The sequence below is a fragment of the Chelonus insularis genome, unplaced genomic scaffold, assembly GCF_013357705.1.
Source record: "Chelonus insularis isolate UGA/USDA-ARS -01 unplaced genomic scaffold, ASM1335770v1 contig_24_pilon, whole genome shotgun sequence".
NCBI classification, from domain to species: domain Eukaryota; kingdom Metazoa; phylum Arthropoda; class Insecta; order Hymenoptera; family Braconidae; genus Chelonus; species Chelonus insularis.
In genome coordinates this window covers 751,974-768,991 of record NW_023276446.1, presented here as the reverse complement: position 1 = coordinate 768,991, position 17,018 = coordinate 751,974, and the positions used below count along the sequence as shown (strand labels likewise).

The 17,018-nt window shown below is 26.6% G+C and overlaps 2 protein-coding genes across 4 annotated transcripts; both read right to left on the bottom strand.

The window, feature by feature from the left end:
* Positions 1-1,505: 1,505 nt before the first annotated feature.
* On the bottom strand, positions 1,506-9,927 carry Galphao (G protein alpha o subunit). Its single transcript, XM_035079477.1, has 9 exons — positions 9,178-9,927; positions 8,207-8,593; positions 7,087-7,129; positions 6,235-6,376; positions 5,288-5,448; positions 4,277-4,405; positions 4,069-4,198; positions 2,802-2,955; positions 1,506-2,719 (listed from the first exon to the last, which is right to left on the bottom strand). Exons 2-9 carry the CDS (start codon positions 8,322-8,324, stop codon positions 2,532-2,534), a joined length of 1,065 nt encoding a protein of 354 aa, XP_034935368.1. The 5' UTR covers positions 8,325-8,593; positions 9,178-9,927; the 3' UTR covers positions 1,506-2,531.
* Positions 9,928-11,068: 1,141 nt separating this feature from the next.
* On the bottom strand, positions 11,069-16,309 carry LOC118064682 (uncharacterized). Of its 3 annotated transcripts, none has more exons than XM_035079451.1 (5): positions 16,013-16,309; positions 12,301-12,566; positions 11,882-12,224; positions 11,659-11,796; positions 11,069-11,585 (listed from the first exon to the last, which is right to left on the bottom strand). In XM_035079451.1, the coding sequence occupies exons 2-5, from the start codon at positions 12,551-12,553 to the stop codon at positions 11,459-11,461; spliced, it is 861 nt and encodes a 286-aa protein (XP_034935342.1). In that variant the 5' UTR covers positions 12,554-12,566; positions 16,013-16,309; the 3' UTR covers positions 11,069-11,458. The 3 variants fall into 3 exon arrangements, with proteins under 3 accessions (XP_034935342.1, XP_034935343.1, XP_034935344.1); XM_035079452.1 differs by having other exon boundaries at positions 16,132-16,309; XM_035079453.1 differs by lacking the exon at positions 16,013-16,309 and adding an exon at positions 12,664-12,771.
* Positions 16,310-17,018: the final 709 nt, after the last annotated feature.

The window sequence follows — 17,018 nt, the reverse complement described above, 5'->3', positions numbered from 1 at the left end:
CATATCTATTGAATAATATTACATGACCAATTACTAAGTAACGAATGATCATTATTAAATTGAATTATCAAATATTAGATTGATTTAATTTTATCCTTGATGGAAAACTTTTTAATGCATTTTTATTTATTTCTATTTTATAATTTTACTTATGTTATATCCAATGGCACATGAAATTAACACGCTTTTAAATGAGACATCAACTTGATTTGCATCAATTTAAAATATTAATTTTCTTTAGTAATACAGATTATTGTTTCTTATTATTTTTGTTTCAACAATAAACTAAACATAAAAGTTAAAACATAAACTGTTAAATACATGAAGGAACTAACTTTCTACAAAATTGAAACCTTGAAAGAAAAGTTTATAATAAACATCAATTATCAAATATTGTTGAATAGATCTGACTTAGAAACAAAAAATCATAAGCTAATGCTTGATTTCATAAAAAATTATTTAAATTACATAAATATATTTTTCAAAATTCCTTTGAAGGTTTTAATCACTGAATATTACGATAGGGAAACAAAAATCTTTTAGACTAGATAGGTATTACGTAGAACGTTGGTATTAACGTCAATCGTGGACCTTAATTATTGTACAAAGGCTTATTCTTGACTCAAAGCTAACACAATTTATAAATTTAGCGACATTCGGCAGACTTACGACTCATGTGATTTATTGAAATTTTTTTTTTTTCTTGATACTTCAATTATCTGTATTCGCAATTAACTATTTCCGTCTTATTTTATTTATTTATTTCATCTTTATATTCCACCGATCTATTAAATGATTCTGACACATCATTTATGTCACTCGCACTCCTAATAGTATTCATTCACTCTTTTCCGTTAACTAGAATATTTATTCAATCATACACAAAATCATCATTTATCTAATTAATTAACCAATTAGTTATTAAATATAGATAATAATGCAATGATCGGTGGATTCTTACAAATATACTTTGAATATTTAATCAAATTTCTTACTTCAAAACAACGTAGTATTTTTTACTTAATAATGACTGCCTGATATCTTTCGAGTTTTCATCATTACATATTTAAACTTGTCTCACACATGAATAATTTTCTTCTACAATTCCATCTTATCCGCGACGTTTGACGCATTCTTTTATGAAAAATCTTTAAAAATAGAAAGCTTAGATATCTTTATTATCTGAATGAATCATTTGTGCAGGCTTTTACTTTTTCTTTTGTCAATTATAAGTTACATAATTCATTTCTTGTTAGGAAGAATTTTATTTAAATAATTTGATTCATTTATTCAAAAGCATGTGGCAGTCGTCTATAAATGCAAAATGGAGATTTAAAAACATGTCTTTACTAGATTTAAATTAGTAAAATTTTTCTTTTTATCTAATATTATAGCCCACACTTTGATTAATGAAAAAAATATATTTCATCAATATTATTGTATTAGTATTCATCAAAATTTTTGCTTCATAAAGCAGAAAAAATCATTAACACCGAGACCATTAATCAATATTTGACAAATTGTAGCAAAACTTTTAATAAAACAAATCAACTTGATAAATTAAAAAAAAAACAACTAAATACTTAAGCTTGTAAAATTATGCTCATTGGCACATATTTGGTCATTTTACTAACATTTCATTCATTTATGAAAAATAATAATCTGCATTATGGTAAATAATTAATTATTTTGTTGTAAATACAATATGTGATTCGTTAATATAATCTTCATTATTTGTGCTTTGTGTGCGTATAAAAATGTATTGTTGCAATAAATGTTGTGAAAAGTATGTAGTAAATTTGTCCAAAAACAAATATTTACAATATAATAATAAATAAAAATAATATGAAATTATATTTTCTTCTTATAACTGTCATCAGCGATCAACTTTAACTGTTACACAGTGAAAATATAAATCTTAATATCAGTTCGAAAAAATTAATGTTAAATAATTTATATCTTATACGTTTTGTATTAGACATTTAAAAAAATCCTAAAATTGTCCAGCGTTTCTTTCATATTGTTGTGCATTGATGATAATAAACATGATAAAAATCATTTCATCAAGTAAGTGAAAAAATACCTCGGTGTCGGTGCTTCCACAGAGAAAAAAGTGATGATGACTTAGCGTTCATTCGACGCGGATAGCGTTCTCATCCACCACGACTGGAACGAAGCGTATTGTATTCAAAATTTTGCACACTTCGGCTCATCTTATACTGAATCAAAGATTTTTAATGTAATAGTCTTGTACATAAATATGTAGCATCAATTATCTTCATAATTTCTCCACATTTTGCTAATTTTTTATTTTCAATAGTATTTCAGTTATCATAGCTTGAAAGATTTATGTAAAGAACTTAAAGACAAGGAAGAAGAAAGCAATCAGCTCAGAGTTCACTTTTTAATATGTTGTGACTTGACGACGTCCTGAGAATGAGCCGAAGCGATTGAATGATCGACATGGAGAAACCACGTTCGTCACAATAATATTGGAATTGATGATGGTGTTTACCAAATATTAAGAAATTTTAATAGAGACCGCAACCGCGAAGATTATTAGCAATGATCACGTCTGTAACTGCGTCAAATACGAATTGAATATTATTTGTATCTGTAGCACAGGTCATGTGGCAGTAAATCTCTTTTGTGGTCGACTTATTTTTTGCTTCAAATTGTGCCTGAATATACGCAGCAGCTTCACTATACTCCTGAGCACCTAAAATAATATATTTATTATTGAATTACGATTATTATTGCAACATAATATACAGTATTATTGTTTTGACCAAATACTTTACCATTGTATTCAGGAAAACAAATGGTGAGTGCAGATCTACGAATCTTCTCTTCAAATAAATCTTTTTTATTCAAGAATAGAATTATCGAAGTATCCGTAAACCATTTGTTATTACAAATTGAATCAAACAGTTTAAGACTTTCTTGCATACGGTTCTAAAATATAAATTGATTATTATAATTTATTCATTCAATCCTGTTGATTTAAAATTTTTTTCAATTCAAAATAACTAGCAAAATTCAGTAATATAACTTGAAATCAAAAATATGTATGCTACATTATTCATTATTTTATATACTATTATGTAATTCATGTTTATTAAGTAATTTTGATCAATTTTGTTAAAATCAAAAAAGTTCATTTCTACTACAATGATTTATTATCACTTTAAATAATGTTTACAAATGTATCTATTTGTTTCAATATAACTATTGCTATTTGAGGATTTAATGAATTGATCATTTGAAGAAATATACAAAAAAAATTAACACCATATTTTTGATAAAATACAACAGAAAGAGAGCTATGAGTTTATAAAGAAATAGGCATAAAAAGAGTTGAGACAATTTAATTATTTTTGATTGGTCATTTAAATTGATCATGAAAAATAGTTTATAATTTAAAATTTAGTATAATTATTGCGCAAATTTTTGATTTGTTTTTAAAGGCATCTATTATTACTTGAAGCATATTAATGTAATTTTTTATAGATTAACAACTCTTCATCTAATATTGTAAATTCATTAACTATTCGTTTATATTAAATCTTTAACCTTTTCTCAAGCTTTTAACGATCTCATAAACGTGAATGAAAACTACCTAACTATCGTGAGACTGCTGTCAATTGATACATTGACACTGTAGGATAGCGCGACATGCATTTTATGTGATATGAACATTGAATGGAAGCTTCCCACATGTAATGACCTCACTAATTGATCTCTTTTTTTCGATTCTCTCGAGTCATTTAAATTCTACGTCTTACAAGAATGTATCTTATCCATTTATTTTACCCGATGTTAAATTTGAAAATTTTTGTAAAAGAAAATTATTAAAAAAGAAAAAAAATTGATTTAGTTAACCTCAATTAAATAAAATAAAAATGCATTTGATAACAGCTCGTTAGAATGATGAAATTATGCATTATTTATGAAATGCTTTTTTTTAAACTAACATATCAAAGAAAATCTGATTGTAAATGCTAAAAATCTGATGAAAAAAATTTTCACTCAATGAACAAATGTAAATCATTAACTTTTAATTATTACCGTGGTTTCATCCTCATGAAGAACTTGATCATATTCCGACATTGCAACACAAAAGATAATTGCTGTAACATCTTCGAAACAATGTATCCATTTTTTACGTTCACTCCGTTGTCCTCCCACATCAAATAATCTGCATGAAATAATTCAGTGAGTATATTCATTTGTGTCTCAACAATTTTATTTAAACTAATTCAATTACTTTACTTACTTGAAATTAAGATTTTTAAATGAAAAGTGTACTTCTACGATTCCAGTAGTTTTTACTCGGGTCCTCAAAATATCTTGCTCTGTAGGTTGATAATTTTTTGCACCTAATCGATCCAAATCATCCAGAAAGCTGAAAAATAATTTATCTTGTTATAGACATTTTTATTCAATTGAATAATTTATATCAAGCATATGAATATCGATTACTCTCGATAAATCTATTTAATACTTTACAATTTTCATTCATTTTTTTTTTTTTATTCCTTTGCAGTACATTCTCAAGCTCTATCATCGCTCATTTCAATTATTTCTATTTTACAATACAATACTTATTTTAGATTATTTTTTGAAGCATTTTTTTTCTAATTTTACTATCCAATATTCAAGATATTATGAGGAATAAAAATGATTATGCTATATTGTTTATTTGTTAAATATACATAATAAAGTCCTTTATATTAAGTAAAATTAAATTATTTATACAGAAAAATAAAAGGTCAACTTTTTCATTTTAAATAATATTAACCAAAAAACCAATATATATATATATAGGTTGATGTATAAATTAACAAATGTGTAGTAGCAACCCTTAATTCACGCAAGCTCAGAAAGTCTTCAGTAGCTTTACCACGTGATACGGGCGTGGCGTGACGTCATTCCAGATCAATACAACAAACTCTACGCTCTATATTTCTATTCTTCATATTCTTTTTATTATTGCTCTTAGCTCGCCCATTTCTTTTTGTTTATATTCAAAAAAATTTTACTCCAAAAAAACTTGTCGATTTATAATATATAAAAATAATTCAACTACTTTGGTAGCTAATAAACTCAAACTACTGCAGTTTTTTAATCGTTCAACTGATCTTTTCATCACGTTAAGAGCATAAAAAATCATGGACCAAGATATCATCGTAACTACTCATGACCTTTATGCTACGACCTCGATTGTCAAAATAGCATAGTGTGCTAGAAAAAATTAAATTAATATTGTTAGAAGAAAAGTCCTTACTATTTGGCAGAATCATTGAGCTGATATTCGTTACTTCTTCCGAAACATTCTTGAACACCATGATCAGCCCACAGCCTTTTCATAGCAGCCAGAAGTTCTTCACTGAATGGCTCTGTATCTTCCATCCGTTGAATTACGTCAAACACCATCTTTGCATCAGTCTGAAAAAAGCAATATGATAAACTCAGTCAACAGACTTAAGACTTTATTTTTATATATTATCTTTGTCTTGTTGCCTTAATATTTTTCGTAGTAATTCGTTTTTCAAAGTATAATGAATCCTAGATTTTTTCTAATACTTGAACGATTATCAACTTTTTAACAATTATATTGAATGTAAAAAAATTGATTAATTATTTAAAAAACTATTTTTTATGTAAAAATGAATGAATATATAAATGTTTTCGGACCAACTGCAATAGATGGCTTCTTAACCGATCATACAAATGGTCCATATATAATGCGCTCCACACTGAATACTTCATTCATGAGATAATTATTGAAGCGTGGAAAACCACATCCACCACGGTACTCAATGTCTTACCACTTAATATCGCAATGAGTAATCATTGTATGAATAAAACCTATTATAGTTGTACATGATTTTTTTTAGATTCCCGCTATGATCAAATAATGTTCTTTTTTATCTTTTTATTTTTTTACTTAAATTATTTGAAAGAATATATTTCAATTTTATCATTTGTTATTAGTTTGAACGGTCAAAAACCTTACTCGTATATTTCTACAAGTTAATTATTTCTTCACCTGTTGCAGTGCCGCGCTTCACGACACTGTATTATTTAATGTTATCCTAAATTAATTACATTCATTAACTATTTGCATATTGATACATATTTGCAAAAATTTAATTTACTATTAATTCATGGTTCATTTATTATATATTTACATTTATCAATTATGGCGATCTTTTCAGCTTTTTTGCTTACCTGACGTTCATTTGATGAATAACTTATTTCCAAATTGGGCATTGCTCTAAGAATAGCAACTAAAGACTGTATCGTGTTGCTGTAAACGACAGGCCTATACTGTTTAAAATCTTCGGGTGTGAATCCACTCTCGTGAATAATTCTAAAACAAATAGAAATTCCAATGAATGAATCGATGACTACATGAACAATTATGCAAAAAATAAGATTATAAGGAATAATGTGTACTGTATTAACTATTTCATTTTTTTAAAATAATATTTAAGTTGACCTTGATAAAGATACCGATGAGTTTATTCATGGGCAAAAATTGTTATAATAAATGGTATTATTATAATGAACCGATCGTAATTATTCTTATTTTCAAGTAATAATGATTCATTGAAAAACTCAGTTTATTCTTCATAAACTGAGTAATAATTATGTCATATATTTATAAATGTGAGTTAAAGTGGTTCAATAATATCTTAAAATCTTTATATTTTTTGAAGTATAATCTAACTAATTTTACTTATGCATGTCAATAATCTTATTTACAAGAAAAATAAAAAAAGAAGCTAAAAATATATAATGATATATTTTGGTTAAAAAATGTCGCGTGTCGGTAGAAGCATACTTCACAGTTGCCCACTTCAAGTGTCTGTATTTTATCGCAACGTGCAAATATCGATTTTTCAAGTGAAGAAGATGAGCCGGCAACAGTTTGTTCAACCAACTCTGATACAAACGGTTTGAATACAGGGCCAAGGTATACTGAGGTCAACTAAATTGTACATTACATGACTTATCAATGATTTTATTCTTTTTCATAAAATTAAAATTAGTCTTTTTTTTTCAAAGTTTTGTACTTACTTCATTTGTTTTACGATAGTACTTTTCCCAGATTCTCCAGCACCTGAAAATATTAGCAAATTATCTTAATTAAAATATAATAAGTCTTTTTTTAAATTAAATTTGGTAAATAAATAATTTCGTGAACAATAAAAAAAAAATTTTGTTATTATTATATTGGTAAGTGTATTATTTTATAAGCGGACGTGACGTAGGGGCGGAACTTGTTTTCCTGCTTACTGCAAGCATTCCCCTCTTTTAAAAGCTCTCTCAGTTAAGTGACTATCTATAATGGCTATCTGTTTGAAAATTTTTAAATACCGAATATGTACTTATCATAAAATTACCATCTTGAATAAAGAAAAAGTAGCAAGTAAATGATGTAACAAACAAAATCTTGAGCAAATGGGATCTGTTTAATTTGATTTAATAAATGAATTTTTAGAGGGTAATTTTTTTTGTATTTTCATCGCGGCCTCCATCAATGAGATGAAACTAGTTGCAGAATCAGGGTTAAATTTGACGTCATTCTAACAACAATAAGCGACTTAGAATATTTAACAGTTAACTGTAGAATTTTAATGGTATAAAAATAAAGATTCTTATTCAGATTAATGGAAAAAAATAATTAAACATTCAGTAATACGATAACTAGATTAAAATAACAAATTTGTCTATGAGACATGGGAAATTTTTTAAAATGTATATAATTTAAATATAAACTTTAGTTATCAACTTATTGAAAATGAAAGTTTGTCAAAATAAATGATATTTTAATATTTACTATAAAAAAGAATTTATTTCACAATAACAGTTGACAAGAAATTGATCAAAATGGAATTTGTAGAAGCATTTCAAGTTGTACAAGATCTATTGAAAGGAAATTTTAAGATAATTTTAAAGAGCATGAACGGTCAAACAACACATGGCAACAGCATGTTGTACGTTTAGTTACAGTATAAACGTTTCTATTCTAGACAAGTTTAGAATTTTAGATCATTAAAACTTGTACAATTATTATAAATTTAGGCGAATTAAAAGAAATGAAGAAATCAAAAACTTATTCAAAAATTGTGTACATGAAATATTTTATCGAATAAAATAATAATTATTATGATATAAATATGGTTTGATAACTCACCCAATAGCAAAAGTTTAATGTCTTTGGCTGCTTGTAGTCCATCCTCTTTTAAATTTTTTTCAATCTGTTTGCTGCGGGCCAGAGCGGCCCGCTCTTCTGCAGACATAGCACAGCCCATTTTGCTACACGTTGCTTTCACAAACGCCACCCCCGCTTTTTTTTATTCTCACCCCTATCACGGGACGGCAAAGCCCCCGCCACCACGCACACACACAACACCACAAAACACTACTGAGCGCACACGCGCACACCAATTTCTTTTTATTCTATGTGTACACTACACGCGCGCTCTACGCACGCACACACCTGACTACCGCCGCACAAAGTGCCCCCTCAAATAGTCGTCTAACGCCGCCACCCTTATACTGATATCCTAACGACGATTATCTGTAACAAACATTCATCATTAGATACCAATTTTTCCTACCATCTTATATTACAGGAAATAGTAAATTTATTAATTTTTATCGATCAACAACTAGACATTAAGTTTTATATATATTATTATAAATGATTAAAAATATTTAATTTTATATTTCATTTGTAAATTATTTAAAAATAAACTCAAATTGTAATTATTGCAAAAGTTTTTTTATTTAATAAATAAATAAAATTAGCAGATAAAGGTTACCTGTTGCAACTAACGAGTGAAATGCGCATATAACATCAAGAAAAGTTTATAACGTTAAATCTATTTATTTTTTAATATAATAAAACAATATTAGTAAGACGAAGCTCTCTTTAAATGCACATAGGAAATAAATTGATCTTTCATAATTTAAATAAATAGTTTTTAGTGCGCATGTAATAATGAAAGAAAAAAAAAAAAGAGTCGATAAGGATCTAAGAAAATATTAGCTTTAACAAGCTCCATGAAGGAATTAGTAACGAAGAGAAATAAATCAATACCAACAACCGAATAAATACTTCTATAATTTAATTCAACATGTAAAAATTTGAAAAATACTTACTTAAAAAGTATCCCTGATTCAGTTTAGCTTTTGCTAGGTACTAAGATAAATACTGATAACTTTTAGCTGTAACATACACTTAAATCGATGAAGACAAGAAAAAATATAAAAATTTACACTAAACAGCTCTTTGTATGAAGAGAAATTGTACTGCGTAACAGCGTGCTTTTATCACAAAATATTATTCACTGTATTCGAAGGGAACTTTAGACGTAATAGTTAATAATATTGATAAGTTTTCGACACATTTACACTTTTCCCGGTACTTTTCTTCCCCGGGTAGACTTCAGGTATCTGTATTTGATCGATAATTCGGAGGAACCTCCGGACCGCCGGCACAACCCCTCGACACGTCCCAGTCGGGTGAATTATCCGTAAGAGGGGCAAGTTAGAGTTGACGATGATGACAAAAGGGGGCTACGAAGGTTTTTCTTAACCAGGAGAATAACAAGGAAAAAACTCACGATAGACACAATCACAATTCAACTTGTATAAATATTTCGTCACTTACACTTTTATTCCATTTTTCTCACCAGCTTTTGTTCAAACTTATATGAGATAATTTCTAAATAATAAAAAAAATTTTTATGAGTGACCAACACCCTCGCTATTCTCGTGAGCTCGATGGTAATGTTCACGAGTCGTTTTTCAATAAAGAAGAACTAAAGTCTCTTCTACGCTCCAACGAGATGCGGGGAAGCGGATATAAATCGACTCGTGAACTTTTGACAGCAGCAAACTGGACGCGTACTGGAGATGGTCCGACTGCAGCGCCACCATATCTCGCCCCACCCAGTACCACTGACAATACACTAACACATTTTATTGGTCATACTACTATCATTTTAACTTCGTATTCATAGTAGTGTTTGATTGTGTGTCAACGCTATGTTGAAACTCCACAGCATTTATCGATCCCCAGACAACCCCTGTGAATATCAAGTTTACTTCAGATTGGTACACTTTATTCTCAATTTTACCCCTGCTACCTTTGCGCCATCATCCCTTGTTATTTTTTTTTACCAACTCATATACTAACTGTTGATAATTAAGAAATTGTTTGATTTATTTTTCATTAACAGAATTTCTTCGAAAATTGATTTATGTATAAAACTGCTTTTATAAATATTTTCAATAATAATAATAGTAATAATTCACCAATAAGTTAAATCCTGAAGGTCCTCAACAATAACTTTCTGAAAATTATCATTTTTATTTAATATTGTTAATTACTGTAATTGATGTTTGATTGTGGAAAACTTTAATTTTCGATAAATAACAAAATTTAATTATTATATGCCAACTTATTTTCTTACTTGCATTATTAAATAATAATTATTAATATTTATAAATATTGTTCATATAATTGGTGAAAATTAATTATCACATGTGATATGAAATTTGAATAAAAAATTTATGAAATATTACAAACGTTTATTACTAAATAACGGCTGAATCAATTATGAAAAAAATTCTACCGGATTATCTTAGCATAAATAGGTTTCACATCTCATTATTATTAGCAGAAAGAAAACATTTAAATTCGTTTGTTAATTATCACAGGCTAAAAGAATAAGTGTTATAGCAGGACAAAAATATTTTTATTAGAGTTTAAGGTAAGTCAAATGACTTGTATATAAAATTGAAAAATTAAATAACAAATATAGATAAAAAATTTTCAATATTAAAATAAGTTGATAGATATTTTTATTTTTAAAGTGAACCAAAACTTCTAACATTAAAACATATATCTTTAGTTTATTTCTAGCTTATTTCTGTCATCATTTTTATAACTGTACAAGAATTAGTTTATAAATAAACATAGAGAATTTAATAACAATAGTTTTTCATTATTTAATTATGAAATTATGGCATTAAAAATTAATAAATAATTATATATATTGATTTAATTAATTAATAATAAATATAAAAATTTTATAAATAAATAAATTAAATAATTAAATATGTTCACTTATCATCACAATTTGTTAATGTTCATGATTTGCCTAACTGTGTCCGAAGTTTTAATATCAATAAGTTAAGTGCACTCAAAATTTTTCGTTATCAATACAAAATCATGATATTTTAATATCACCTGAGCTGTTTACCACTCATTTGTGGTATTTTTTAAAATATTTCTAGTTTTCGAGTTAATATAAAGCAGTTAACTTTTTCGTTATAATTACACTAAATTATAACAAATTGATATCTACAATTTTTGGAAATAAAACCTATTTTTTACATGACTTTTTTGTTTTCTAGATAAAAGTTTTTCTATTATTTACATTGATGGATTCATCATAAACTCTTGACTTTGAGTATCTTTATCTTTTCCTTTTTCATCATTTATTTGATTATTTTCTTCATTAGTAGCTTCAGTCTCTTCAGCACTCATATTAGAATCTTTTCTAAATCAATCAAATTAATTTATTAGATATATCGATATTTATAGATGATACAAATTGAAAGATCCAAACTTACGAATATCGACTGGTAGATGGTAAAAATAATGATTTAGGGCATCTCTTATAGTAAGGCCAACATTCTCCATGTAACTTGCCACGATTTTCTGCTTCTACATATTCATTCAGCAAATTTGCAAATGGTGATTTACTTGCACTAGAATAATATAAACAAAAGAGTGTTATTTTAAGAATTTCATTAAACTAAATATAAAAAAATAAATAAAAAGTTGACCACATACGTGAAAAACAATTTAAGTACTTCACCGACCAGTCCAAAATTACTTAGAGGATGGCCCTGTACTTCACAGATTGCTCGAAGCAAACAGGCTTTTCCATCTAATCCTAAATTAGTGAGCATATCTTCAGCGGTAACATAAAGAAGTGCACGTTCTCCACCGTGAAAAGCATTCTTTGGAGGAGCGTCATATAAATCACGCTTGTGTAATTTTCTCTTAATCAATGAAGCTATAAAATCTGCCATCATCATTCCGACTTGTCTACTTTCTATTCCTCTTCCAAATACTGGTGGTAATGCTCCATACGGATTTTCATTGTCTGTTAATCCAAGTTTATCAAAGTCAACTGGAAAAAATTATTGTTTGAATTAAAATTTTTTTATATAAAAGAATTTATATAATATATATAAAAATGATCTTACTGGTAAAAGGTAGACTTATGGTCATATTACTAAGAAAACCATGGGGTGGATATCTTACAAATGGAAGTGCAAGTGTGGGTGTGATTGTCATTATTGTACCCGGTGGTAAAGCTATTCTTCCATCATTTGTAAACCAGAATACTCTTTTTTGTCTGTGATGAGACTTAGTTGAACTTTCTGTATTTTTGCAGCTTGATGAATGAAAAAACCCCACCATAAAAAATCCAAATAATAAAAAGAAAGTACTCCACATTATGACTTTCAATCTGAAAAAGATGAAAAATTTAGGAAATTTTGCGCTATAAAACAAATTAATTAACAATGAACATATTTTTAGGTAATTTTTGATAAAGCGACAAACACGGATAAAATGTTTATGAAACAAGTTGCATGTTAGCTCCTTAAACTGGTAGGTCGGGTTGACATGATGGTCCATAGCCAGACCCTACCAGTCGTGTTACTTAGCCGGATGACCAGTTTACTTGCATCGATTCTTCGTAACAGTTTATCAACTGTAAAATCACAGTACGTATAATGTTCAAGTAACCGATTAAGAGGGAATTTATTCTACAAAAACTGGCATTACAATTTTTGATAATGAAAACATCATTTCATAGAAAACATAGTTTGGGTCAAAAGTATTATCAATAAAACACAACCTTTTATTGTAATTTTTCCAAAAGTAAATAATTCAATTTGTAAATTTTAATCATCACAAAATTGAAATTTGTTTGACTATAATTAAACAACTTGTAGCTATTGAATGAAGAAAAAATTAAAATTATATAAGATGGATCAACAGCACACATTTCGCAACGGCACTGTAACTGATGATTTTTCCGATCCGTTACAGACCAGCATTTTCAGAAAATTAGCCATGTGATATAACGTAACCGTTATTTGCCACGACTGGTTATTAGTAGCGCCTTAGGTGATGTGAATATCATGAAGAATTTCATATGACAAGGAACGAACTCTTCTTAATTAATTATTTATATACATATATATATATATTGATAAAACTTATCAAACTAAGTCATAGAATAATAGACACTGAATAAATCAGTTAACAATCCCATAAATAAATAATAAAAATTTGTAGATAATTCAAGTAGTAGACATCAAATAATTCCATGTGAAAAGTATTCATTTGGGTTTCACAAATTATTCTTGATTAAAATAAATTAGAAGCCAGCAAATAACCAACGTAATTATGTAATAAAATCAATAATTATAGAAATCCCGTTCAGTTCATTCAATTAGGTTAGTATTATTTAATTTACTTCCGGTATATTAAAAATATTACTAAATTATAATAATTAAGTTTCATTACAATATAAAGTAGTACATTCATTTGAACTTTTGTTCAAATATTAAAAACTTTTTTCAAATATTAAAAAATGGTTTTGAAAAATGTCTATGTAATCGAAATATTTATGAAACATTTTTGGTTTTTTTTATCTTACATCTGACAGTATTCTATTGACATTGAGTTCAACATATTAAAATTATACATAACAAAATGTCTAATTTATTGAATAATTTAAACTAGTTTTGTACATTAAAATTCTACATTCAAAAAGAAATAAAATTGTAAATTCGGAGATGATGGTGCATATAAATGATTCATGTTATCAAGTCAAACAGTTCAAGTATCCCGTTTGTACACGAATAAAAATTCCTAAAGTTAATTAAAGTAATATCATAAAAAGCTCATATTTATTTAAACGAAAAAAATTTGTCGTTAACCCCAATGATCGTTTCAACCTCTGAATAAGCTTTTAATTAGGGAAATCTTTAATAGACAAAATTAAATACGCATGAAACCCGTTAGGTTTTTAATTTATTCAGAATACTACATTGTACAATTGAAGGTGACATTAAGTATTCATTACAACGATGTCGCTAAGTTGAAAAAAAAAACCAATAAAACAGCACAAGGAATTGAAAAAGCTAAATACTTTGGCTTCGATGATAATAAATGAGGTTACAAAGGAATACGATGCACAATAATGAACCTTATATATACTGTGTCAATCGTTAACAGAATACTGATCATTGTCCTGTTTTATTTACTTTGATCGACACTCTTTGCATAATCGATGAAGGACATATAGAAAAATCAACAGCTACTACTGTTTAATTTATACGTTCATATAGACTTAACATTCTAAGGCGTTTAATAGCAGAATTCGTATACATTTATTGCATTTTTAATTTTCATCTACGCTTAAATCTAGTTTCTTCAATAATTGATTCAGTTTTTCAATAATAAATGTTATAAGAAAAGAATTATTTGAATATCAAAAAATGATAAACCAATTTTTGTGTTGGAAGAATTAATTAAATTACCCTGATAAGATTATTAATGAAAATTTACGATATTAACTAATATAATACATTCACAAATAGATTCAATAGTGGGGAGTATAGAAAGTCATAATCACTTTCAATATCCCTACAATTAATTTGTTATTTCGCACGTGATGACTATTTCAAACTATCATTATATTCTACATTATGAAAACTAAGTCAAAATTTATTATTCAAGTTAAAAATTATATTATAATATTAAAAAATCAAATAATTAATTGCTTCATTAATAATCTAATTATAAATATTTTTTCGAATCATTTCAAAAACTTTAATATAGATTCATATCGTTTTTTGAAAAATAGTTTCTTAAAAATTATACAGTAAAAAGTATTCAAATTTAAAATATTTATCTAACGATTATAAATGTTATACTAAAATTTCATTTAATTTTTAATATCTTCGTTATACTAGAGAACTACCTTTATTAAATATGCTATAATTAATCAATAGCTATCAATTATTGTCACGTAGATTTCAGTTTGTTCTCATTTCTAGCTTTAAAATAGTGTGTTAATGAAATAAAAAAAATTTAACAATATCATTTATTAACTTTTTGACTTATTCTATTTGGTGATTTATTGATTAAGTTTATTAGTTAAGAACAATTAATAAAAACATTGTAAAATTTTCGTATAAATTTTTAGTGATGACCTTAGTTTAGTAAATGGGTCTTCAGTATTATTGAAGCGTGCTCAGGAAATAAATAAGCATCATTATAAACTGGATTACACAGGGCATATTTTTGATTAAAACTGGTTTTTGGCATAACACCTCATTGATTTTTTTTTAAATAAACCTAGCAATATATTTTTGTAATCTAATAAATTATTTCGTGAGTTTTATTACAACTTATTTGTTTTATTTTATTTGTAATGTGCACGTGTATATTACTTGAATGCTCTTAAATTCTTAAAAAAGAGTGTATAAAAGAATGTGTTACATAACGGTTATTGAAATAAATAAATAATGAAAGGTAGAATCTTACTCGAATCATGATTGAAAGCAATAAAATATCTACATGAATTAAAAAAATGATCTAGTGCATAATTAATAGTAGTCAAAAACTTCATTTTTATAATGTTAGCTCAATCATATTTTAACTAAAAATTTGATTATAAATTTGCTATATGATAAATATAAAACCTATGTTATACTTTGTTAATTTTCATTTATGAATGAATAAAGAAGAATAAGCAAATATTTAATTATGCTTTGTAACAGTAGATAATCTACCTATAATCTAAAAACAACATGCCATAAAAAGTGAATAAGTTAAAACTTGATCTGTAATAAACAGCTGTGATAAATTATTAATTTTAATCATTAGTAAACTTACATTAAAATAATTTGTACACTTGAAAGAAATAGAAGAAAATGGTGCAGTAACTACAACAATACGTAAATAATTTCGATGCTGGATGGATAACAAGGTTATAGCATAATTGAACTGCCTACCGGCTTCTTCTTCTTCTTCCTCTTTTTCTTGTCTTTTATTTGATTATCCACTTTGAAAATTATTATTTTTTTTTTAAATTTTATATTCTTGTTACAACTTTAATAATTAATTAGAGCCCACTATTGTTGCTAATAGTATGAACTGTAAAATTCTTCTCAATTAAAAAAATTCAAAACATTTTTTGTTTCACAAAATTATATTATAATTTTTAATTTTTTAAATTCAAAACTTAATAAAATAGGACATTGATTTGTTTCATTTTTTATAGTTTTATTAATTATTATATTATATTATTTTTTATAATAAATTGAATTGATGTTTTATACAAGACGGTAACTTTGAGACTGAACGTATTTTACTCATACGCAGTGTTTTCCATCAGTGAGTTCTTCCCCCTTCTCTTTGTCTCACTCTTTCTCTTTTTTATTTCCATGCTATAGTGTATTTATTAATAAGTCTACTGAAATTATCAAAAACTGATAAAATGGTCAATAATTAATTACATGAATTAGGTTTTGAATGCATTCGATCAATAAATTTAAACATTATTTTATTGAATGAACAAAAAAGTGTAAAGTTCTATAAAATTATCATGTAAAAAAAATGTGTCGCGGTCACGGAAGAATATATTTAAAGTTCAACATTCTCTTGGAAGATATTCATCAAAAGTTAGAATAATTTAGATTGCTTCATTTCATAGAAAAAATTTTTTTATCTCTCCCGTCAAGAACTTTCTCTTTTTTTCTAATGTCATATGTCTCACTTGTTATATTAAACACGAACTCAAGTTTTTAATAACTTGAAATTATTTTGCAAGTGAAAACAAATCGTGGAGGTATGAAATTTTTTACTTAATTAATAGAAATTAAATAATTAAATCATTAAT